The sequence below is a fragment of the Dryobates pubescens genome, chromosome 29, assembly GCF_014839835.1.
Source record: "Dryobates pubescens isolate bDryPub1 chromosome 29, bDryPub1.pri, whole genome shotgun sequence".
In the NCBI taxonomy this organism is placed as follows: domain Eukaryota; kingdom Metazoa; phylum Chordata; class Aves; order Piciformes; family Picidae; genus Dryobates; species Dryobates pubescens.
Genome location: NC_071640.1, coordinates 3,150,563 through 3,174,250, shown reverse-complemented (window position 1 = coordinate 3,174,250; position 23,688 = coordinate 3,150,563). Strand labels below are relative to the sequence as shown.

General features: G+C 53.4%; 1 protein-coding gene across 2 annotated transcripts in view; it reads right to left on the bottom strand.

Moving 5' to 3' along the window:
* COL5A1 (collagen type V alpha 1 chain) overlaps positions 1-23,688 on the bottom strand; it is a 200,135-nt gene that overhangs the window by 44,324 nt on the left and 132,123 nt on the right. For both annotated transcript variants that reach the window (XM_054174209.1, XM_054174210.1), the window contains exons 21-32: positions 22,282-22,335; positions 21,012-21,056; positions 19,657-19,710; positions 18,951-18,995; positions 17,220-17,273; positions 14,849-14,893; positions 14,010-14,063; positions 11,445-11,489; positions 9,977-10,030; positions 8,184-8,291; positions 7,346-7,399; positions 5,321-5,374 (exon numbers count right to left, since the gene is read on the bottom strand). In XM_054174209.1, coding sequence (XP_054030184.1) covers positions 5,321-5,374; positions 7,346-7,399; positions 8,184-8,291; positions 9,977-10,030; positions 11,445-11,489; positions 14,010-14,063; positions 14,849-14,893; positions 17,220-17,273; positions 18,951-18,995; positions 19,657-19,710; positions 21,012-21,056; positions 22,282-22,335 — 666 coding nt within the window. The remainder of the gene's footprint in view (positions 1-5,320; positions 5,375-7,345; positions 7,400-8,183; positions 8,292-9,976; positions 10,031-11,444; positions 11,490-14,009; positions 14,064-14,848; positions 14,894-17,219; positions 17,274-18,950; positions 18,996-19,656; positions 19,711-21,011; positions 21,057-22,281; positions 22,336-23,688) is intronic.

The following is a 23,688-nucleotide window of genomic DNA, read 5'->3' as shown; positions in this document are numbered from 1 at the left end:
CGCCTGACTCTTGGATTTATTTCCACTCAGACTCCTTGGGAGAGGTCTGGGTGGCAAATCCCAGCGCCCAGCTGATGTAGAAAGGGAGAATCATTCTGGTTGGAACAGGTCTTTCAGCTCACCAAGCCCAACCATTTACTCAGCACTGCCAAACCACCACCAAACCACATCCCTCAGCACCACCTCTGCACAGCTGCTAAATCCCTGCAGGGATGGGGACTCCCCCAGTGCCCTGGGCAGCCTGCTCCAGGCCTTGAGAACCCTACTGAGGGAGAAATTGGTCTTTATGTCCAACCTCATCCTCCCCTGGCACAACCTGAGGCCACTTCCTCTCCTTCTATCTCTTGTTACCCAGGATAAGACCAACCACTGCCTTGTCCCAGGCTCCTTTCAGAAGCAATGAGGTCTCTCTTCAGCCTCCTCTTCTCCAGGCTGACCAGCCCCAGTTCCACCAGCTGCTCCTCACAAGACCTGTTCTGCTTCAGCAGCTTCTTTGCCCTTCTGATAAGGACATGTTCAGTGCTTCCACAGAATGAGGGACAGCACCCTGGGGTTGGTGGCCCCTGGGGAAGGGAAGGGCTGGTCATAGAATCATGGAATTGTTAGGGCTGGGAGAGACCTCAAGGATCAGCCAGTTCCAACCCCCCTGCCATGGCCAGGGACACCTCACACTAGGTCAGGCTGGTCCTTGGGGAAAGGCTGGTCATAGCATCATAGAATTGTCAGGGCTGGAAGGGACCTCAAGGATCTTTGAGGTCTTTTCCAACCTTGTTGATTCTATGATCAGCCAGTTCCAACCCCCCTGCCATGGCCAGGGACACCTCATGCTACAGCAGGCTGGTCCTTAGGGAAGGGCTGGTCATAGAATCATGGAATTGTCAGGGTTGGAAGGGACCTCAAGGATCAGCCAGTTCCAACCCCCCTGCCATGGCCAGGGACACCTCATGCTACATCAGGCTGGTCCTTGGGGAAGGGCTGATCATCGAATCAGAATTGTCAGGGCTGGAAGGGACCTCAAGGATCTTCGAGGTCTTTTCCAACCTTGTTGATTCTATGATTCTATGATGAGCCAGTTCCAACCCCCCTGCCATGGCCAGGGACACCTCACAGTAGGTCAGGCTGGTCCTTAGGGAAGGGCTGGTCATAGAATCATGGAATTGTCAGGGTTGGAAGGGACCTCAAGAATCATCCAGCTCCAACCCCCCCTGCCATGGCCAGGGACACCTCATGCTACATCAGGCTGGTCCTTAGGGAAGGGCTGGTCATAGAGTCATGGAATTGTCAGGGTTGGAAGGGACCTCAAGGCTCAGCCAGTTCCAACCCCCCTGCCATGGGCAGGAACACCTCACACCAGGTCAGGCTGGTCCTTGGGGAAGGGCTGGTCATAGAATCATGGAATTGTCAGGGTTGGAAGGGAGCTCAAGAATCATCCAGCTCCAACCCCCCTGCCATGGCCAGGGACACCTCATGCTACAGCAGGGTGGTCCTTAGGGAAGGGCTGGCCCTTGGGAAGGGCTGCTCCTGACAGCACCACTCACACGTGGTTCCAAGGCCTGTGCTGCTGCTCCTTTGAGGAGTGGCAGCAGCAGGGCAGGATTCCTGCTCCCAGCAGTTGCTCTCTGCCGGGGGAGCCAATGAAGCTGCCCCACATGTTTACAAACCTGCCTTCATCTCCCTGAACTTGGAGCTCCCCAAGCAATTGAGGACATTGTTTTGCAGCAGGGACAAAGCAGCAGGCTCATCAGGGCTGACAGATGTGCCTGGCTGCCCGGGATGGGGGACTGTGATTAACTCTGACAGCCAGAAGACAGAGATGGCTGGGGCCTGAATCTGGCAGCACGTTAAGCTCCATTACCCTGAGCCTCACAGACAATGAATGGCCCAGAGCCTGCTCCCTGCAAGTGCTGCTTCGGGCAGCGCCAAGGTGCTGAAAGCATTCCAGCAGCTTCGGCTTTCCTTGGGGTCTGCTGGCTGCTACTGCTGGCCATCAGCTGGGGAAAGAGAAGGATGGAGGGGAGAAGGAAGGAGGGGAGAAGGAAGGAGGGGAGAAGGAAGGAGGGGAGAAGGAAGGAGGGGAGAAGGAAGGAGGGGAGAAGGAAGGAGGGGAGAGGGGAGAAGGAAGGAGGGGAGAGGGGAGAAGGAAGGAGGGGAGAGGGGAGAAGGAAGGAGGGGAGAGGGGAGAAGGAAGGAGGGGAGAGGGGAGAAGGAAGGAGGGGAGAGGGGAGAAGGAAGGAGGGGAGAGGGGAGAAGGAAGGAGGGGAGAGGGGAGAAGGAAGGAGGGGAGGGATGGGGAAATGGAGAAGGGAAGAAGGAAGGGGAGAGGGATAGGGGGGAAAGGGGGGAAAGGGGGGAAAGGGGGGAAAGGGGGGGAAGGGGGGAAAGGGGGGAAAGGGGGGAAAGGGGGGAAAGGGGGGAAAGGGGGGAAAGGGGGGGGGAGGAAGGCAGAGGGGGGAGGGAAGGCAGAGGGGGGAGGGAAGGCAGAGGGGGGAGGGAAGGCAGGGGGGGGAGGGAAGGCAGGGGGGGGAGGGAAGGCAGAGGGGGGAGGGAAGGCAGAGGAGGGAGGAAGGGGATCTGCTTGCTATTTCTATCTGAGGAACACAGACTGCTTAAAATACCACTTGCCATTTTCTGCCCCAAATCCATCACCTCACAACATTGCCTCCTCCCCCTCCTGCGTGGAGCTCATTAAGCAGGCAAACATAAAACAGGAGCTGGGAAACTTTTACAATCAACTTTCCATACCCTCCTAAAATTAGCCCTTGCTGAATCCTCCTTGTTCTGTGGGCTCCAGTTAACAAACCCTGCTGCCTCACCCTGGCTTTCTCTCTTTTCTCTTCCCCCCCCCATTTCTAAACTCTAATTAATTACAAAAACAATCACTTGAAAGTGCTCCAGCTGCTTTCCCTTTAGCCACAGGAGGCTAAATTCAGAGCAGGTGGAGGAGTGTGTGTGCCTCCTCCCTGCAGGTACCTCCCTCCCCCCCCCTATGCTCTCCTCCTTCTTCCTCAATCCTATTTTTAAGCAGACTTTTCCCCCCACCCCCCACCCCCACTGCTTATTGCTGTCATTAATCATGCATACAGCACTGGGTGCTGCTGCAGAGGATTTATGTGGCACTATAAATGTGCACAGACCTATATTTTCCAAACAGGGACCCTGGGGGAGGGGGGGAGGGAAGGGCATCTAAATTCAGAGTATTTCTGCCTAGGCACCCAAATAAATGGTTGGATTTTGGTCCCCACCCCCACTCCCTCCCTGCACTCCTCAGGCTTTGTCAGAGCAGGGAGATCTATTACCCCATGCTAATGGCTGAGGCCTATTAGCTCTAAAAATAAGATCACTTATTCATGTCTAGCTATTGATTTCATGATCAGCTGCTGAAAACATCCAGGCAGGCTCACACACACACCCCCTGCCCCGGCTCGCTTCCAGCTGCAGGCAGCTGGGGGAGAGAGAGCAGGCATGGGACTGCCAGCTGCTCACTGATGCTAGCATCATAGGGCAGGGCAGGACAGAATAGAACAGGATAGAATAGGACAGGACAGAATAGAACAGGGCAGGGCAGGACAGGGCAGAACAGAACAGAAGGGATAGAACAGAACAGAAGGGATAGAACAGAACAGAAGGGCTCCAGAACTGGAGGCAGCACTCCAGGTGGGGTCTCCCCAGAGCTGAGCAGAGGGGGAGAATCCCCTCCCTGGCCCTGCTGGCCACACTTCTCTTGCTGCAGCCCAGGCTCTGCTTGGCTTTCCGGGCTGCAAGTGCCCACTGAGAGCTCCTGGTGAGCTTCTCCTCCCCCAGCACCCCCAAGTCTCTCTCCTCAGGGCTGCTTTCCAGCCAGTCCCTGCCCAGCCTGGATTTGTGCCTGGGGTTGCCTGCACCCAGCTGCAGGACCCTGCCCTTGCTCTTGTTGAACCTCATTCAAACACAATCTTTCACCACACGAACAAAAAGGAATGAAAAGCACTCAAAACCAGTGTGTTGAGGCAATTCCAACTCAGGAGCAAAGCCTGCGGGGGCTTGGGGGTGGGATGAGAGGCAGAGAGAAGCCTGGAGGAGGAATCCCCCCACGTTTAAAAGGTGCTAATGACTTTAGAACAGCTCTACTGATTCAGAAAGAGAAGCTTGTGGGAGGGGTTGGGTTTTTTTTCCCCCTTGCTTCAGCTGTGCTTTTGGAATCCCAAGAAAGGCTAAGGATGGTTCTCGCTGCTCCTGAGCAGATTCACCCATCCCTGATAATTACTGTTAATTAAAAAGCGCTCCGTGCCCCGAGCGAAGTCTGACAGCGCAGGAAGGATTTGGGTTTAGAGAAGCCCTCTTAAAATGTCTTGAGGGGAAAAAATTGCCACTGCTTAATTGGAAAGCTGCAGAGCTGACTCTGCTCTCACGGCCACCCTCCTCCCCCGGCAGCTGCCGCCGGGAGCATCCTGCTGGTCCCTGCGCTGCGGAGCTCATCCCAGGCTGAGAGCAGCTGCGGTGACCCCAGGGACTGCGTCCAGTTCTGCAGCCCCCAGCACAGGAAGGGGCTGGAGGTGCTGGAAGGTGTCCAGAGAAGGGCCACGAGGAGGAGCAGAGGGCTGGAGGTGCTCTGATGTGAGGACAGAGTGAGGGAGTTGGGGTTGTGCAGGCTGGAGAAGAGAAGGCTCCCAGGAGCCCTGATTGTGGCCTTCCAGGATCTGAAGGGGGCTCCAAGAAAGCTGGGGAGGGACTTCTGAGTGTGTCAGGGAGGGATAGGACTGGGGGGGATGGAGCAAAGCTAGAAGTGGGGAGATTGAGATTGGATGTGAGGAAGAAGTTGTTCCCCATGAGGGTGGTGAGAGCCTGGCACAGGCTGCCCAGGGAGGTGGTGGAAGCCTCATCCCTGGAGGTGTTTGCAGCCAGGCTGGAGGTGGCTGTGAGCAACCTGCTGTGGTGTGAGGTGTCCCTGGCCATGGCAGGGGGGTTGGAGCTGGCTGAGCCTTGAGCTCCCTTCCAACCCTAACAATTCTATGCTTCTATGACCCTCTTTGGGCATCCCCCTTAGAATCACAGAACTGTTGAGGCTGGGAGAGACCTTAGAGGTAAAATCACAGCATCAATAAGGTTGGAAAAGACCTCAGGGATCATCAAGTCCAACCTGTCCCCCAGCACCTCCTGCCTACTAACCCACAGCACCTCAGCCATTCCTCCTGAGACTTGTGTGCAAGCAATTTTCTTGGCAGCAAAAGCAAGCAGAGCACCAGGCCAGCAGCTGGAGCATCCCCCACATCCTGCCCAAGGACCTTTCTTTGGAGAGGGAAGAAACAAAGCAGCAGAGCATGGAGATAAAAGAGGCTCTTACCCGTGTGCCCTTCTCGCCGTTGGCGCCTGGAAATCCTGGGAAGCCGATTGAGCCCTTGGGGAAAGAGCAAAGAGAAGGAAAAGTGCTTCAAAAGACAGAGAGGGACAGCTCTGTCCATCCACCCAAGGCACCTTCTGGCCTGGAATAACCCCAGCAAGAGCCCCCCCTGACCTCTACAGCTCCCAAAGCTTTTCTTTCTTGGTTTGTTTTCTAAGCACCCTGTCATAAAACCAAAGGCAGGAGAATTCATCCCCAAATATCATCAACAACAAGAGGCCTCCTCCATGCCTCACTAGGAGGCCCTGCCAATGTCCAAGCCTGGGGAACAAGCAGCCTTGTGGGTTTGTTTTTAACTCAGCTCCCAAGTCCCTACATTGCACATGAAAATTGAACTCCTGGCTTGTTCTGATGGGAGTGCCTGGAGAAGAGCTGCTGCTGCTCCTGCTGCTGCTTTTAAAACATGGATTAGTCAAAGAAATGCAATGAAAACAACCCCCCAACCAACCAACCCCTACCCCAGACAGAAAATGCATATGAAAACCCAACCCAACGCCTCCACAAGCAGCAAACAATCTCTTGCAGGTAATGATGTCCCCAGGGGTTCACAGGAGCACAGGATGGCAGGAAGGGATCCAAAGAGATCATCCAAGTCCAACCCCCCTGCCAGAGCAGGACCATAGCATCCAGCTCAGGTCACACAGGAACACATCCAGATGGGGCTGGAGAGTCTCCAGAGAAGGAGACTCCACAACCTCTCTGGGCAGCCTGCTCCAGGGCTCTGTGACCCTTACAGTACAGAAGTTCCCCCCTTGTGCTGAGCTGGAACCTCCTGTGCTGCAGCTTGCATCCAGTGCTCCTTGTCCTAGAGGCTGTGTTAAGCAACCTCTGGTGGGGGTTGGGTTTGTCCTTTTTCCCTCAGGGAAATGGGCAACCTGGGCTGGAGCCTCAGTGTATGGAGGGCAATTCACAGCTTTGGTTTCCAAAGACGACCTGAACATGGCCCAGAGGAAGGTGGGGGTCTAGAGAAGGTACAGAGGATGGCTGCAAGTGGCAGCTTCAGCTGAATTTTGGGGGTGTAGGGAGGGAGGCTGACTTATTATTCTCCTTAATTAGTTAGAATAGAATTAACCAGGTTGGAACAGACCTTTGAGATCATCAAGTCCAACATGTCACCCAGCACCAGCTAATCAACTAAACCATGGCACCAAGTGCCTCATCCAGCCCCCTCTTAAACACCTCCAGTGACAGTGACTCCACCACCTCCCTGGGCAGCACATTCCCATGGCCAACCTCTCTTTACTTAACCCCAGCTCAGCTCTTCATTAAGACAAGGAGGAGAGACCACTTCACCTATCCTGGGGCATGAAAAAAGCTCACATGGGGCCTGGTTATTTTTATCCCCATCACCAAAGCAGCCCTGCCCACCCTCTGTCCCCCTGCACCTGCTTTGCAGGAGACTGAAGTGATGCAGAACCAGCCACTGATTTCCCACCACCTAAGGGCTGGGGGAGCTGTTTTTTACCCATCAATAAACCCATCTTGCATGAGAGGGGAAAGGAAGGACCATGCAATGGGAACTGCTGGTTCTGTCCCCCTGCACCTGCTTTACAGAGACTGAAGTGATGCAGAACCAGCCACTGATTTCCCACCACCTAAGGGCTGGGGAGCTGTTTTTTACCCATCAATAAACCCATCCTGCATGAGAGGAGGAAGGAAGGACCATGCAATGGGAACTGCTGGTTCTGTCCCCCTGCACCTGCTTTACAGAGACTGAAGTGATGCAGAACCAGTCACTGATTTCCCACCACCTAAGGGCTGGGGGAGCTGTTTTTCACCCATCAATAAACCCATCCTGCATGAGAGGGGAAAGGAAGGACCATGCAATGGGAACTGCTGGTTCCACCTCATCCTGTCAGCAGGGGATTGAGTTTGTTGCATGCCCCCCAGCATCAGAGCTTGGTTGGTGTCCTTGGGGCTTCCCCAGCACACCCCACACCTCTTCAGGGCTGAAGCCATCTGAGTTACCTTTGGGCCCTGCCTGCCTGGGTAGCCTGGCAGTCCTGGCACACCGAGTTTGCCCTGCAACACACACACAAAAAGAGCTGGGTTAGAGTGGGAAGGAGAGACCTTGCCAGCAGCTTCAAGCTTGGAGGTGCCAAGGGCAGAGAAGTCAAGAGCAAAGCAGATGTGACCTGGGGGGAAATCAAGCTGTTGGGGCACTGAGACCACCCTCTGCCCTCCCTGGGGGAGCCCTGGGGGGTTGATGCAGGGTGAGCACTGGAAATGTGCTGGGGATCTAGTAGGGAATGGCTATTTTTTGCTACCTTTTTGGGGTGTTGTTTTATTTTCAACTGGTAGCACCTAGAAGCTCATCTGGAGCTCAGGATGCTTTCCATTGCCCCATTTTTGTCCTCTGATACAATTTCCCACCCTCCCCAAGACATTGCATCCAAGCAGATACCCCCAAAGAGGCCAATGCCTCAGCACACTCTGCAGTAAAACCATCTCCCTTGGGTCTCCTCAGGTCTTTGTGTTGAACACCACAGGGCAGCCTTAGAATCACACAATCAATAAGGTTGGAAAAGACCTCAGAGATCATCAACTCCAACCTATTACCTGACACCCAACCCCTCCTGACAACTAAAGCATGGCTCCAAGTGCCACATCCAAGCCTTTTTTGAACACCTCCAGGGATGGGGGCTCCACCACCTCCCCGGGCAGCCCACAAAGCTCCCACAGCTCCTCTTCATCCTTGTGCCCTAAAACTGACCAATTCCACTGGGCACTGCCCTGGCCACCCTGAGACACCCCAGGGGGTTTGTGCTGTGACACATCCCTGGGTGATTCCATCCTCAGGACTCACCTTCTCTCCAGCAGGACCGAGAGGACCAGGATCTCCATTAGGGCCAGAGCGACCTTTGGGGCCTTCAGGACCATCCTCACCACGAGGACCAGGAGGTCCAATTTCCCCCTGTTAATCACAAGAGAAGGGTTGATGAGCCGGGCAGCTCCCAGCCCCCCATGTTTGCTGACAGCAATGCCCTCACAGCCTGCAATCAGACACTCTCTGGAGCTGCTGCTACAACCCTTGGAGAAGGGCTTCACCAAGAGGCTCAGAACGAGCCTGTAAATTGCAGAGCATTATTAGAGCACCCGGTTTCCATTCAGCCAGCCTGGCCATTATCTCCAACAGCAGCCAGCCCTTCCTGCAGCCCAATTATCTCCTCTCCACCAAAACAACCTTCATTAGCTCTGATAGCCGCTCACCCTTTCCCCCACCTCCCCCCAGGCTCCCAAAGAGCAGTTGGATGTGCAAGCAAAGCCCGGGGAGCGTTTAATCGAGGGCGGAACCAAAGCCACCGGAGAAGAAAGCCTGGGCAGGAGCTTTTGTGCTGCAAATCGTTAGGAAACCTGAGAGTGGGGAGGACCAAGCTATTAAGGTGGATTGTTGTGCCGCGGGCTGGCTGGGCACACAAACCAGCAGTTGTCATTTGGTCCCACAGGGTGACAGGAGAGGAGCTGTCAGGAGCTGCTGTTTCCACGCTGCAAACACAGGCAGCCTTCTTCTGGCTGCCCAGCAGCTGGGGGGATGCAGGTTTTGCTGTGAGGCTCTTGAGAACCTCTTGTCCCTTTGGTTGCTCATCATAAAAACCTGGTCCATTCCATTCCATTCCATTCCATTCCATTCCATTCCATTCCATTCCATTCCATTCCATTCCATTCCATTGCATTCCATTGCATTCTTTCTACTCTACTCCATTCCATTCCATTCTATTCTATTCCATTCCATTCTATTCTACTCTAGTCTTTCTATCCTCTCCTCTCCCCTCTTCTCTTCTCTCCTCTCCGCTCTTCTCTTCTCTCCTCTCCGCTCTTCTCTTCTCTCCTCTCCCCTCTTCTCTTCTCTCCTCTCCCCTCTTCTCTCCTCTCCCCTCTTCTCCTCTCCTCTCTTTCCTATCCTTTCTTTTCTATTCTATTCTTTCTATCCTATTCTATTCTTTCTATCCTATTCTGTTCTATTCTATCCTATTCTACTCTACAAAGCACAGAGAGCTTGCTGGTGGCAAGTGGAGTCCTGAGTTTTCTTTGAAGGTGCTTGGATCTGCCTGCCTGCATTTGCTGAGGACAAGGAGTCACCTCCCTCAGATGTCACCTTTGGGCCTTCCTCCTGGATGAGAAGTGGGGGCTGGGGAAGCTCCCAGTGATTTTCATTGCTCAAGTTAAACAGCAGCAGAAATGGGGGATTTGATGTCTGCTTTTACAAGCCTTCTCATGAGGCACTCATCATTCCTTTAAACACAGGGGTGAATGCTGACAAAGCTCTCCTGATCCCTGTGAGGGCTTCAGAGCTTAAAGGGACACCAAACTCCAGGCCATGGAGAAGGGACAAGGATAACCTCCTGTCCCCCTGGCAGACACAGTCCTCCATTATAATCACACAGCTTTTATCTTCCCTTCAAGGGAGGATTAGCAAGTTTAGGGACTTACAACTGCTGTGCTCAAGGTCAGCATGCAATTCCTGCACTCCTGCCTCTAGATCAGACACAGCAGAGGAGCTGGGATGGGAGCCCACCTTGCTGCTCTCCCCAGGCTGGGTTTGCATGATGGGCTTCAAAGGCAAAGCACTACAAGGTCACATTGGCCACAGAGTCTTACCCGGTCTCCTTTGATGCCCATGTCACCTTTGAAGCCAGGGAAGCCATCTTCACCCTAAAGGAGAGGGGACAAAAGCCAGGCAAGGTGTAGAGACAGAAATAAAGAAACAAAGGCTTCTCCAGCCCCAGCAGATGGCCAGAGCAAGACTGTCCCACTGGCTTCCCACTGCCTCTCACGTTGGCTTCTCTGGTGTGCACAAATGGCCACTGAGACCCAGCCAGGCTGTGCCTGCCAAGGTGCCCAAGGGACCACAGCAAGCATTCCCTGCATCCCAACCTGGCTGCAGGTCAGGATCACAAGCCAAGCCCAAGGTAAGTCCATCCTGCCAGTGCTGGCAGCCAAGTATTTCTGAAGCATCTTCATGGAGGATATTCTCCACCACGCTCCAAGGCAGCCTCTAGGCCAGCAGCAATATTTCTCTCAAGCTAGGAGGCTTAATTGCAGAGCTCAGATCAATAATGGATTGCTTCCTGCAGCAAATCCCTCACAGGCAAGGGAGTCCCAGAAAGACTTCTCAAGTTGGGAAAGTCCCTGCCAGGATTCCCTGGGATTGCTGCTGAGTTGCTGGGGGCAGGAATGAAGGGACATGGATCTGCTGGTGGGATCAGGAATGAAGGGACATGGATCTGCTGGTGGGATCAGGAATGAAGGGACATGGATCTGCTGGTGGGATCAGGAATGAAGGGATATGGATCTGCTGGTGGGATCGGGAGTAAAGGAACATGGATCTGCTGGTGGGATCAGGAATGAAGGGACATGGATCTGCTGATGGTATCAGGAATGAAGGGACATGGATCTGCTGATGGTATCAGGAATGAAGGGACATGGATCTGCTGATGGTATCAGGAATGAAGGGACATGGATCTGCTGGTGGGATCAGGAATGAAGGGACATGGATCTGCTGGTGGGATCAGGAATGAAGGGATATGGATCTGCTGGTGGGATCAGGAATAAAGGGACATGGATCTGCTGGTGGGACCAGGAATGAAGGGACATGGATCTGCTGATGGTATCAGGAGTAAAGGAACGTGGATCTACTGGTGGGATCAGGAATAAAAGGATATGGACCTACTGGTGGGATCAGGAGTAAAGGAACGTGGATCTGCTGGTGGGATCAGGAGTAAAGGGACATGGATCTGCTGATGGATCCAGGAATAAAGCTGCAAATTTTGTCAGGAGGAGATGATCCCAGCACTGGACCTTGGTCTATCAGCAACAGCTGGGCCAACAAACAGCCCAAACCTCCCAGGCCTGAGCCAAGATGTGGCAGAGCATCATGGCAGGTACCCAGCCTACACCCACTCCAAAAATAGAGAGGCTCCAAGGTCCTTTGGGTGCTTCACCCCCCAGCTCATCTAAGAGAAATCCCTGTGGAGCAGAAAATGTCATGGGGAGCATCCTGTGGCTGGGGCTCCAGAAATGCTTAGGGGCTGGAGAAAACCAATCCAAACAAACAATATCAACTCACCTTTTCACCTTTGGTGCCCTTCAACCCACGAACACCATCTGCTCCCTGGCAGGAGGCAAACCAAGATGTCACAAAGGTATAGGCAAAGCTTAAGAGTGAAGAATCATTCATTGTGGTGGGAGCAGCTCGACTCAGCTGCTCAAAGCTTCATCCAAGCTGGCCTTGAACCTCCACGGTGCTCAGCTTGGAAGTCCTGAGCGTGGTCAGGATCTGTCCCTTGCTATGCCACCAGCCCAATCCTTTGGGACCACCACACATCTCATCTACAAAGCATCACACTTGGGTGCCCACACCAGCTGTCCTCTGCAGTGAAAAGCCAGGAGCTTGTTTCCTTTCAGCAGGAACATTTTGCTTGGGGTATTTCACATTCCTCTCCCCTTCAGCACATCAGGAGGTAATACAATTAAAAGCACATCAACAACTGGGCAGCAGGACAGGGTTCTGGTAAGTGAGGCAATATTTACAAGTCATTTATAGCTGCAAAGCCAGCAAGATGCCTTTTTTTTCCCCCCCTCTCCACTCCCTGAACTGGAGGTTTGTGCAGTTAAGAGAATGCTGCTCAGAGGAAGCAAAACCTTGTCTGCACGTCCCAAGGCTTTGGTGCATGACACACTTTCCCTAGCTCACTCTAATGTGGAACAGTTCCACTTTAGTGGTAAACACAACAACAAACCATTCCCTAATGGACCTCTACATCTCAATCTGCAGCCTTGCAAGAAGCAAGATGCAAGCTGGCTCTGGCTAAACACATCCAGCTCCCATTTGGAAGGCAGAGCAGCAAATGGGTATCTGCTGTTAAAAAGAAAGGGAAAAATAGATATGGGTGGGGTTAAGAGGGTTTAGCTTCACCTAGAGTCAGTCTCTCAGCTGTGTTTGTGTCTGCTGGCACAAACCCCTGGCACAAGAGAGACGTGGAACAGCTGGAGGGGCTCCAGAGGAGGGCCAAAAATCAGGGAGCCTGAGCTCCTCTCCTAGGAAGATAGGCTGAAAGAATTGGGGCTGTGCAGCCTGGACAGAAGGCTCCAGTGAGCCCTTAGAGCTGCATTTCAATATCTGAAGGGGGCCTGCAGGAAGGCTGGAGAGGGGCTGTTCAGAAGAGCTTGTAGTGATAGGGCACAAGGGGCAATGGTTTGAAACTGGAGCAGGAGAGATTGAGGTTGGACATCAGGAGGAAGTTCTGCACAGGTTGCCCAGGGAGGTGGGTTGACATTCAAGGTCAGATTTGATGTGGCCTGGGCAGCCTGATCTACTTGGAGGTGTCCCTGCTGAGTGCAGGGGGGGTTGGATGAGATGACCTTGGAGGGTCCTTTCCAACCCAATGCAATCTGTGACTCTGTGTGAATCTGTGAACCCCTGCAGATCCACTGGGCTTTGGGGATGCAGGATGCACCTGAACTGACACATCTTGATAGGCACAAACAGCCAGAGCTGAATGAGGGGGGGTGGGAAAACCCACCCAAACAATCCCTACTGCCATCTTATCAGCATGCAGGAGGGAAGGGCTGGAATCCAGTCCATTGCTGAGCTGTGAAAGCTTCATCTAACAAGGTCTTGGATCAGGAGCATGAAAAGCTTGCTTTGTTTGGGTAATAGGCTGTTTTGTTTTATTAACAAGCCTTGTTAAAGTCTCCACATTCTGGCTGAGATTTACTTTGGTTGTAAACTGGAAAAGATTGGAATGGGCCTGAGCCATGCTCACAGAGAATGAACAGAGAAAGCTCTCTCCAAAGCGCTGAGCGACGCCAGCAGGGGGTGGGCTGGGGGAGCTTTGGAGGTCCCTTCCAAGCCAGCCCATTCTGTGGTCCTGTGAAGCTCAGGACAGGAACAAACCTTCTTTCTCAGCATGGGTTAACAGCCAACAGCCCCTTCACTCCCAGCAGCATCAGGTGGCAGCTGAGGTTCAAGTTTCAGCAAATTCAGTGCCCTCAATAACGACCACGCAGCTAAAAGCCACCTGAAAGCTCTCCATTGTCATCCAGGATGGAAAGGATTTCTCAGTCCCCACCCAAGCTGCCTCCTCCTGTTTAGTTTCCTGCCCTTGAGAGCTTAAAGGAGTAGATCAGAGGAGGCTCTCTGCTTAATTTTGGTCCTGCCTCATTCTTGCTGGCAGCTCAATGCATCTGTTATTGGACAGCAGAGGACTTGTAAGCCTCATAGACTCTCAGGATGCATTGGGTTGGAAGAGACCTTTAAAGGACACCTAGTCCAACCCCCCTCCCCCCCTGCAGTGGTGAGCACACCCCCAACTACATCAGGTTGCTCAGAGCCCTATCAAGCCTGACCTTGAAAGTCTGCAGGGATGGAGCCTCCACCAGCACCCCTCTGGGCAATTTGTTTCAGTGTTCCACCACCCTCATAGTAAAGAACTTCTGAATCCTAATGTCCTGGCCTCTGAGAAGATGCTGGACCAGGGCTCACTCAAGCAGTACATCTGGTTGGTCACTGAGATGCTCCTAAGTGCCCTGGTAGGGCATCTCTGCCCACAGGCAGTGTTCATCTCCAGCACAAGAGCAGGAACCAAGAGTTGAAGAAGCAACACCATGGTCACCATTTCTGCATCCTTACCTTGACTCCACGTGGTCCTGGATAACCAATGGGGCCCTGAGGACCTGGTGGACCCTGGGGTGAAAGAAAGGCAAAGAAGAAAAAGCCATCAAAAAAATCACAGCCTGAAGTGGCAGCAATAAGGAGAATGTGTGGAACCCAAACATCCCAACCAGCTTCTGCCTCAGCCCAGGTGGAAATGGCAGCAGCCACCTGAAAACAGCTCACAGCAACAGGAGAGAGCTCCAAGGACATCACCTCGAGCAGGTGCACTGAGCTGAGCCAACAGCCAAGGTCCATGTGATAGGAGAGGAGGAAGAGAAGAGACAAGGGCCCAGGACAACAGCCTGTTAGAGAGGGGATTTACACACAGGGTTGGTGAGCTGGGTTTAGGATCAAGGAGCAAGTTGCCTGAGAGAGGAAGGCTGTGTTCTGCTGGCTCCTCCCTTCTCAACCATCCTGGGTTTGCTGTAATGCAGCAGAGCTTGTGATGAAGATTATCAGAGAGAGAAGTTATTGCTAGAGGCACTTCAGGCTGATGCCCTCTAGCCCCATCTGTGTGGAAGAGGAGATGCTGAAAAAGCTCCTTTCTGGCAGCAAAAGCTGCAAATCCCCATGGACACCAGGAGCTGTGCTGGACACTGATGCCTGCCCTGCAAACCTCTCCTTCCCACCCTCACTCCCCTGTGAGTATGGTGGGGGCTGGAAAGGACCTCTGGGGCTCATCCAGTCCAACCCTTCCTGCTAAATCAGGGGCACCCACAGCAGCTTGCCCAGGATCACAGTGGCCAGGTGGGGTTGGAATCCCTCCAGAGAGGGAGACTCCAGGATGGATCCATGAAGGTCTTGTTGACACTTACCTGACTCCCCTTCTCTCCAGGAGGACCTTCCTTGCCAGGATGCCCCTGTTGATAAAAGAAACAAAGCAATCAGGGGAAGGGCTTCAGTGCACATCCAATGCTTCAGAAGCCAATGAGCTTGCTCAGGCAACTAAGATTTATCCGTGAGAGAAGAGCTGCTCCCCAGGAAGCTCTTACTGACACAAGTAGCCCCCCATGAAACCTCTTTGCAAGAGTAAGCTTTCTCCAAAAGGAGCAGAGCTGCATTTGGGGCCTTGGTGGTATTCAGCCTGGCTCTTTCACGCTGTCAGCCTTCAGCACCTTTCAGCAGAGGAGCACAAACCATTTTGCACTCTTCGTCACGTGTTAGAACACCTCGGTGAGTTCAGCTGCAAGCAGCATAGAAAGCCGGCAGATAGGGGAAGAGCTAAAACGAACCCCATGTGTCAGCAAACTTGTGAAGGTCACAAGATGCCCAGACTGGTCAGAGCCTCTCATTAATCCCCTAATTCCTAGAGTGTGTTAGGAGATCTCATGACAAACGCTGAGCTAACCTGCATGCTGGTTAGAAGCCAGCTGGCTGGCCACTGGCCAGCGTTCCTCTTGGGGTTTGCCGCCGAGCAACTCAACATCCAGGAGTTTCCAACACACTCTCCTCATTCACAGCCTGCAGGAGCCTTTCTTTTTTTTGCTGGGGTTGCAGGCAGTTTAAAACAAGTGTGAATGGCCTCAGCTCTAGCTTGGAGGATTGGGGCGAGGTGGGGGAAGTCCATTCAAGTGGTTCGTTCGGTGATCATTTCCCTCCTGCCAGACTCAAAAGGGAGGCAGGCTGAAGGTGACCCCTTGGCTGGCAATGTCTGTGCAAGAGAAGAGAAGCCCTTGCAAGGGCACTCACTGCTCACCCAGGGACTTGGGAGTTTTCTAAAGCTGCTGAAAGCACAGCCAGGCTGCTCTCCAGCCACTAAGACCTTCTGCACCCCCATGGTTTCTCCACTTAGGAACTCTCCTCTGAACACACAGCTGCTTGCCTACCAGCAGAGCACGGCAAACCCTAGGAGTGCTTTCCATCATCAGGCTGCAGAATGGGGATGGCAGAGGAGGTGGATTTCAGCAAACAGGCTGCTTTAATAAAGAAGCCAAAGGACAGCTGTGGTTTCTCCCATCCCCCCAAAAGGGGGAGAAAATGCAGGCTGGATTTGTCCCCCGAGTTTCAATGGCACCGAGAGCATCGCTGCGCACAGGAAGGTCATAGAATCCCAGTGGCCTTCAGCCCCTGATCTCCCTCTGCACCCCAGGGGTGGTGAAATGGAAGTGCAGTGAGATTTTCAGAAGCTTTTGTGTGCTCTGCACTAAACCCTCACTGTTAGCAGACTGCCCATTTCCATCCCTGCCACACCTGGTGAGCAGCTCGGTTGGGTTTCGGAGCGAGAAGCTTCAAGCCCTCAGGGACTTTCAGACCAGTTTCTACAGGGAGAGCATGGATGGGGTTTTGTCCTTGGAAAGAGCAAGCCACATGCATACAAACCTCCAAACTGCCTGCAAGCTTCCTGGCTGCTCGTGGCAAAGGACCTGTGCCCATGTAGCCCCCGACGTGCTCAGCTTGCAGGTCTCACACAAGCCCTCAGCCTTGCGCAGAGAAATAGATCCCTGGGTCTCCTCCAGCTGAGCTTCCCTGAAGGCTGCTGCAGGAATTTCACCTGGAAAGCTGCAGCCTGAGAGATGTTCTGGGCTTTGCCTTAGCTGCTCTGTTGACTCAGCTAACAGTGGTATGAATGTTCCCAGTGCCCTCCCTCGGAACGACAATCCCGGGGTGGGAGATGGACTTTTCTCTTTCCTCTGGCATTAGCATCGCTGCAATGCAACCAGTTCACATTTGTCACTCTTCAAGCCAGGCACCTCTGATGTGTGTGGAAATGAGATCAGGTTTTAACAGGCAGAGCTTTTGAAGACCAATTTCTGGAGCAAGAAGCAAATGATGTTTAAAGCAGGATTAGGGGGAAGCTGCAAGAATACAACGGCGCCGAGCAAATTCAACCTGTCCTTATCGCTGTTCTGCAGCAGTGCCCAGCAGCCCCAAGTGACAGGAGGACAGCCCCCTGCTGCTGCTGTGGTATGCAGAGCCACACAGGCACAGGCAGTCCCTACCTCCACGAGCTGCCAACCTGCCTAAAACAGAGAAGAGAAGCAGGAGGAGAAGAAAGAGAGGCCCCGAGGGATGATGACAAGTGCCTGGTGCTGTGCTGGGAGCCTGGAGCTGGGGCAGGGCTTCTTAAACTCAACCCCTTCAAGCCAGCCCCGCAGGCTGACATGCTTCACAAGCCCACAGTGCACGCCAGGGTCAGGCCCCACAGTGCCCTGGTGCAAAGCAGAGACCCAGGAGAGGAAGACTTACCGGAGGACCATCTGCACCAGGCATGCCAGGGAGGCCAGGTTTGCCCAGCGGGCCCTAAGAAACAAAGAGAAAATCAACAGCTGCAGCGGTCTGCATCAGAGGGTGAGGCTCTTGAGGCACATTTCCTGCTTCTCCTAGCTCTGCAAGGCTGTGGGGAGGTGAGTCTGTCGGGGAAGCTGCCCTGACTTGTAGGGCATCTGCTTTATTTCTGCAGGCAGAGTCGTTCCAGCATCCTGGAGGCTGCAGCGTTGTGTTGGCACCTCACCCATCCAGACGTGATACTGAAACCAGAGCTCAGAGGGGGGAACGTGGGGCATGAGGCACCAAGCTGCTGGAAGGACAGGATGCTGCACATGTGTGTGAGCCTAAAATGAGGCCCAAAGGAAAGGTGGGGAAGGACTTTATCAGGGACTGCTAGGACAGGATGAGGGGCCACAGTTTGGAACTAAAAGAGGGGAGGTTTAGGTTTGATACAAGGGAGAAACCCTTCATTGTGAGGGCGGTGAGACACTGGAACAGGCTGCCCAGAGAAGCTGTGGGTGCCCCATTCCTGGAAGTGTTGACAGCCAGGTTGGGTGAAGCCTTGAGCAACCTGGTCTAGTGGAAGGTTGGAACTAAGGGGTTGGAACTGAGTGATCTTTAAGGTTCCTTCCAACCCAAACCACTCTATGATTCTACAAGGACAAGCTGGAGGATATCAAACTTTGAGGCTCAGGGCACCAAGAAGTGCCCAGTCTGTGGTGACAAGTGGCAAAGCAATGAACTGCAGAGGGAAGACTGGAGCTGCCCTCACTGACTGTGTGGTGCTTTGCCACCATTCAACATTTGCCTTTCTAATTAAGCAACCCCCTGATCTCTCACCCTGTGAGGTGGGCCACTGCTGTCACCACTGTGTGACTCAGCACTGCCACCTGAGAGCCCTTTATCTGGCAGAACTGCTCCTGTGCTCTTCCACAGGAGGCTTATGGAATCATAGAACTGTCAGGGTTGGAAGGGAGCTCAAGGATCAGCCAGTTCCAAGCCCACTGCCGTGGGCAGGGACCCCTCACACTAGATCAGGCTGCCCAGAGCCCCATCCAGCCTGGCCTTAAAAACCCCCAGGGATCATCTGAATCCAGGATCATCTGAATCCAGGATCATCTGAATCCACTCCATGTGGCCAACACAAGAGGGGGATTCTCCTGGGGCACACTCTGGGACACAGGCTGTGTCCCACCCAACGGCAGCTGAGCGAGCACCCAGGGAACTGCTCTGCAGGGAAAGCTCTTCCCATGGGCTAAATCCTGACAGTCCCAGGGGAACCAAGGTGAGCAGCTGCCCCACCTCAACAGCATGGAAGAATCACAGAGAGTTGGTGGGGAGCAGGGAGGAGGCAAAGGGAGGGGATCTTGGTTGAAGGAGCCACGTCCATGGGCTTCTCCCATTTCCATCCCACTCAGACTTCCAGGCATTTAGCCCACGGATTAAGGCAATCTTCAGCCCTCTCCTTATGGTTTACCATAGGCTGCCTTCAAAATATTTCTCTGAAGAGGGGAAATGAATGCAAATATTATGAATTAGAGGTAAACCATCGCTGTCTTGTCTCCCTTCTGTCTGGTATGAGAGGCATTAGACTTTCATAGGCACGGCTGCAAACAGATGTTGCACATGGGGCAAAGGAGCAGCTGAAGTAGCAAATGCATATTAATGGCAACAGTTGGTTCAAGTCAAAGCTGCAACATTCAAACCTACTTTCTCTCCTGGGGGACCAATTGCGCCTTGTGGACCTGGAAGACCCTGTGAGAAGGGGGAAAGAAAGCAAACACAAAACACCAAGCTTAGGATCCGTAAGGAGCAAGCGATCCCTTCCAAATGCAGCCTGGCAGAGCCCCAGCTGAGCATCCCAGAATCACCAAGGCTGGAGGCAGTGTGGTGCCTGCAGTGGCTGGGCATGTCCCCAGCTCCCTTCAGTCTCACAATGTCTTGCAAGAGATGACAAAATTTCACCTGTGCGCAGCATGCCTGCCCCAGAGAGCTGCACCACTCTGCTGTGCACAGCCAGGCTCATCCCCAGGATGCAGAGAGAGATGCTCAGAGGAGCAAGGCAAGGCTCTCTGAGAGTCGTGGAGAAGGCTGACAGCAAGGCTTGGGCATCTGTATTCCCCCATCTGGATTCAGAGCAAGTGGATTAGGGGATGCTCAAAGTCAGATGTGAGGCACAAGGTGTGGCTCAGCTGGGGAGGCTGCTTGGCCCTGGGTTTGCCTTTGCACCATGGCAGCAAAAGCCAGATGAGAGCTGGAGGGAGCACTTTCAGCAAGCTTTTGGGCCAGTGATGTATCACCAAGCTAATTCCCAGCAAATCTCCATCTTGCTGGCCCCATCTGTGCTGCAGGAGTGAAGCTTGTTCCAAATGACCAATTCCCTTTTCCTCCCCACAGCAAAGAGTTTTCCTCTTACCTGAGCACCTGGGTTACCCTGCTGTCCTGGGGGACCCGGCTCACCTTGAGGACCCTGTGAGGAGACAAGGACACAGCTGCAGGCAGGAAAGGTGAGAGTGGAGCTGCTGCTCCCTTGGGCACCGTGGCTCCTGGCCTCAAACAACCTTTCACCCCCTCCCACCAGCACCTCCAACCCCACCTCCACCCCACGAGCTGGTGGGAAAGGCAAACAGCTTCTGTCTGTGGGGTGAAGCTCTTTCAGGGTTCACTCACTTCTCTGCATGGATGTGCAGCTCAGAGCAGAGCTTTAGTGCTCCCTGGCTGGGCTCTTCTGCAGAGAGCCCATTTCACAGAATCAGAGAATCTATAAGGTTGGAAAAGACCTCAGAGATCATCAAGTCCAACCTATCACCCAACACCTCAATAGTATCATAGTATCAGTCAGGGTTGGAAGGGACCACAAGGATCAGCTAGTTCCAACCCCCCTGCCATGGAGAGGGACACCCCACACTAGATCAGGCTGGCCAGAGCCTCATCCAGCCTGGGCTTAAACACCTCCAGGGATGGGGCCTCAACCACCTCCCTGGACAACCCATTCCAGGGCTTCACCACTCTGATGGGGAAGAACTTCCTCCTCACCTCCAGCCTGAATCTCCCCACCCCCAGCTTCATTCCATTCCCCCTAGTCCTATCACTCCCTGAGAGCCTGAGCAGTCCCTCCCCAGCCTTCTTGGAGCCCCCTTCAGATCCTGGAAGGCCACAATGAGGTCACCTCAGAGCCTTCTCTTCTCCAGACTGAACAGCCCCAACTCCTTCAGTCTGTCCTCACAGGAGAGGTGCTCCAGCCCTCTGCTCATCCTCGTGGCCCTTCTCTGGACACCTCCCAGCACCTCCAGATCCCTCTTGTCATAGGGGCTCCAGAACTGGAGGCAGTACTCCAGAGCTGAGTAGAGTGGGAGAATCCCCTCCCTTGCCCTGCTGGCCACAATTCTCTTGCTGCAGCCCAGGCTCTGATTTGCTTTCTGGGCTGCAAGTCCCATTAGTACCCAAGTGTGAGGCACAGGCAGGTTTTCCTTTCCTCCCCCTTTCAGGGGAAGGACTTCAGGTCCATACTCATCGGAGCGCCGCACATCGCGCCGGAAATGTTTGATCTTGCACGGGGAAATAATGTGTAATTCCATCAGAAATTACAATAAATTAACATCCATTTGCTGCAGGAAGATACTCTCTGTGGTGGCTTCACAGGCTCTGCCTGGCAGGAAGCTAGGCCAGGCTAAAAAGCAATTAGCAAATCTAATTGAAACCGAGCGCGGTTTGCGCTTCGCTTCGCGTAGCACCAGGCACTGCCTGGAAAACCTGCAGTGAAAACCTTACCTGATTCCCCTTGGGACCTGTTTGTCCATCCATACCAGCCACACCCTAAGAAAGGATGGGGGGAAAAATAGTATCAAAAATCTCATTGGTTTTTTTTTTCCTCACCACCCCAAAAGAGAAAAAAAAAAAACCCAACCCAAAAGCAGAGAGATTGCCACGGAAATAAGGAAGCATCAGGAGACCCTGCGGGAGCATGTGGAAGGGGAACAGCTTTCTAAAGGGGTTCCAGGGATCCAGGCAATCACACAGAATCACAGAATCACCAAGGTTGGAAGAGACCTCAAAGAGCATCGAGTCCAACCTGTCACCACAGACCTCCTGACTAAACCATGGCACCAAGTGCCACATCCAATCCCCTCTTGAACACCTCCAGGGATGGGGACTCCACCACCTCCCTGGGCAGCACAGCCCAATGGCTAACAGCTCTCTCTGGGAAGAACTTTCTCCTCACCTCCAGCCTAAACCTCCCCTGGCACAGCTTGAGACTGTGTCCTCTTGTTCTGGTGGTGGTTGCCTAGGAGAAGAGACCAACCCCCACCTGGCTACAGCCTCCCTTCAGGGAGCTGGAGAGAGCAAGAAGGTCTCCCCTGAGCCTCCTCTTCTCCAGGCTCAGCAACCCCTGCTCCCTCAGCCTCTCCTCACAGGGCTGTGCTCCAAAACCTCTCCCCAGCCTCACTGCCCTTCTCTAGACACATTCAAGTGTCTCAATGTCCTTCTCAAATTGAGAAGCTCAGAACTGGACACAATACTCATGGTCTTTGCCTCCCAGGAAGGGCTAAGGACTTCACAACTCTCACCATTAAATGCTGACCCCCTCCAGCTCTAGCAGCAGCCCAGGTTTTGGTTTTCACCCTGTGGGCCTTGAGCGAGCTGCAGTGATTTAGGGAGCGAGCTCCTGCATCAGCACTTCCAGCAGCACAGGACAGGTAAGGTGACTGCCTCCTGAATGAAAAACAGCTTGTTCCTCCCTTGGCTTTCACCCCAAATATGAACAAACTGCTTGAACGTCTCACCAGCCCCTCAGGCAAAAGTTAATAGCAAAGCCACTGTGTTAATAACTCTCATTCTTCCCTTTCAGCCTGAGCCAGGCATTAATATTTACTCAGCCCCAATCTTGAGCTGCCATAATCAGACGTGACACCACTGAAAATGGGGGAGAAGACAGAGCTGGAGCCAGAAGTTGGGGGGGTTTTGAACACCACTGCACAGATGTGTAAGGTTCTGCAGCTCCATTGTCTGCCTGACTGACTAAAGAGCCCCAGAAACTCACCGGTGGCCCTGGAGGTCCTGGGGGTCCTTTTGGTCCCAGTAGTCCTCGGGGTCCCTGTTGGGGAGGGAAAGAAATGAGGTGAGTGGTCCCTGTGCCCCTCAGTGCTGCCATGAGCCTGGATCAGGGTGAGCATCATCCTGCCCAAGGAAGCACCAGGGCTGGCATGACAATGACCCTGCTGGGTTGGCAGCAACAGCAGCTTTCACAGAATGGCTCAGAGCTTGGAAAGGACCTCAGAGATAGAATCAGAGAATCAATAAGGTTGGGAAAGACCTCAGAGATCCTCAAGTCCAACCTAGCACCCATCACCTCCTGACTAACTAAACCATGGCTCCAAGTGCCACATCCAATCCTTTCTTGAACACCTCCAGGTGACTCCATCACCTCCCTGGGCAGCACATCCCAATGGCCAACAACTGTCTAGATCACCTACTCCAACCTCCCTGCCATGCCCAGGGACACCTCTCCACTAGACTTGGCTGCTCAAGGCCTCATCCAACCTGGCCTTGAATGCCCCCAGGGAGGAAGCAGCCACAACCTCCCTGGGCAGCCTATCCCCGAGTCTCACCCCCCACCCCTCACACTGAACACCTTCCTAAAGCAGCTTTCTTGGTGTACAAAGCAGTGATGGCAATCCTGTTTGCACATCTCCTTGAACTCCAGAGACAAACAACCCAGGCACAGACATTTGGGCTTTGGATTGGAAGAATTCCCACTTGAAACCACTTCCCCCTCCCTCCCCTCCCTTTCTCTTTTCCCATTCATCGAATGACACTCCTGGGATTTCCCTCTGATGCACATGGGGATGCAAACCACATTTGCAGCCAAGCCAAGGCCACAAGAAGGCCTCCCCAAAAGAAGTTTCTTCTCCTTCAAACCCCCCCCCCCCCCCCCCCCCCCCCCCCCCCCCCCCCCCCCAGAGCTTTGAAACCTTCCACTCTGGCCAGCAGAGAGAGGGTTTTCCTTTTGGCCCTTGTTTTGCTGCAGCGAAAACAAACCTCCCTGCATGCATTATCATCATTTGAGTCCCTCTTTTCCTCACTGTGTTACCTGAGCACATAAAAGCTTTTAAGAAGTTAATAACCCATAAGTTATTGCTTAGACATGTGCTAAGGAGATAGCTGAGTTGATTAATCTTTCCCAGAAGTTAATCAGACATCTCGTCTATAATTGAGTCCCAGCGAGTCCGTAAATGCCAACCCTTCCCTTGCTCGCGTGAAGTGTGGCCAACACTTCTCATCAATTACTCTCTCAGGCCACCATGCTGGGCCTTCAAACAACAAAATGAGACATCCTGAAAGGCAAGCTGATGGTAAATGATAGATAATGGTCTTTTCAGAACAAAAGGAAATGCATTTTGGATTAAATCAGCGGCCGCCAGCTAGCCGGTGCTCGCACAGCAAACCC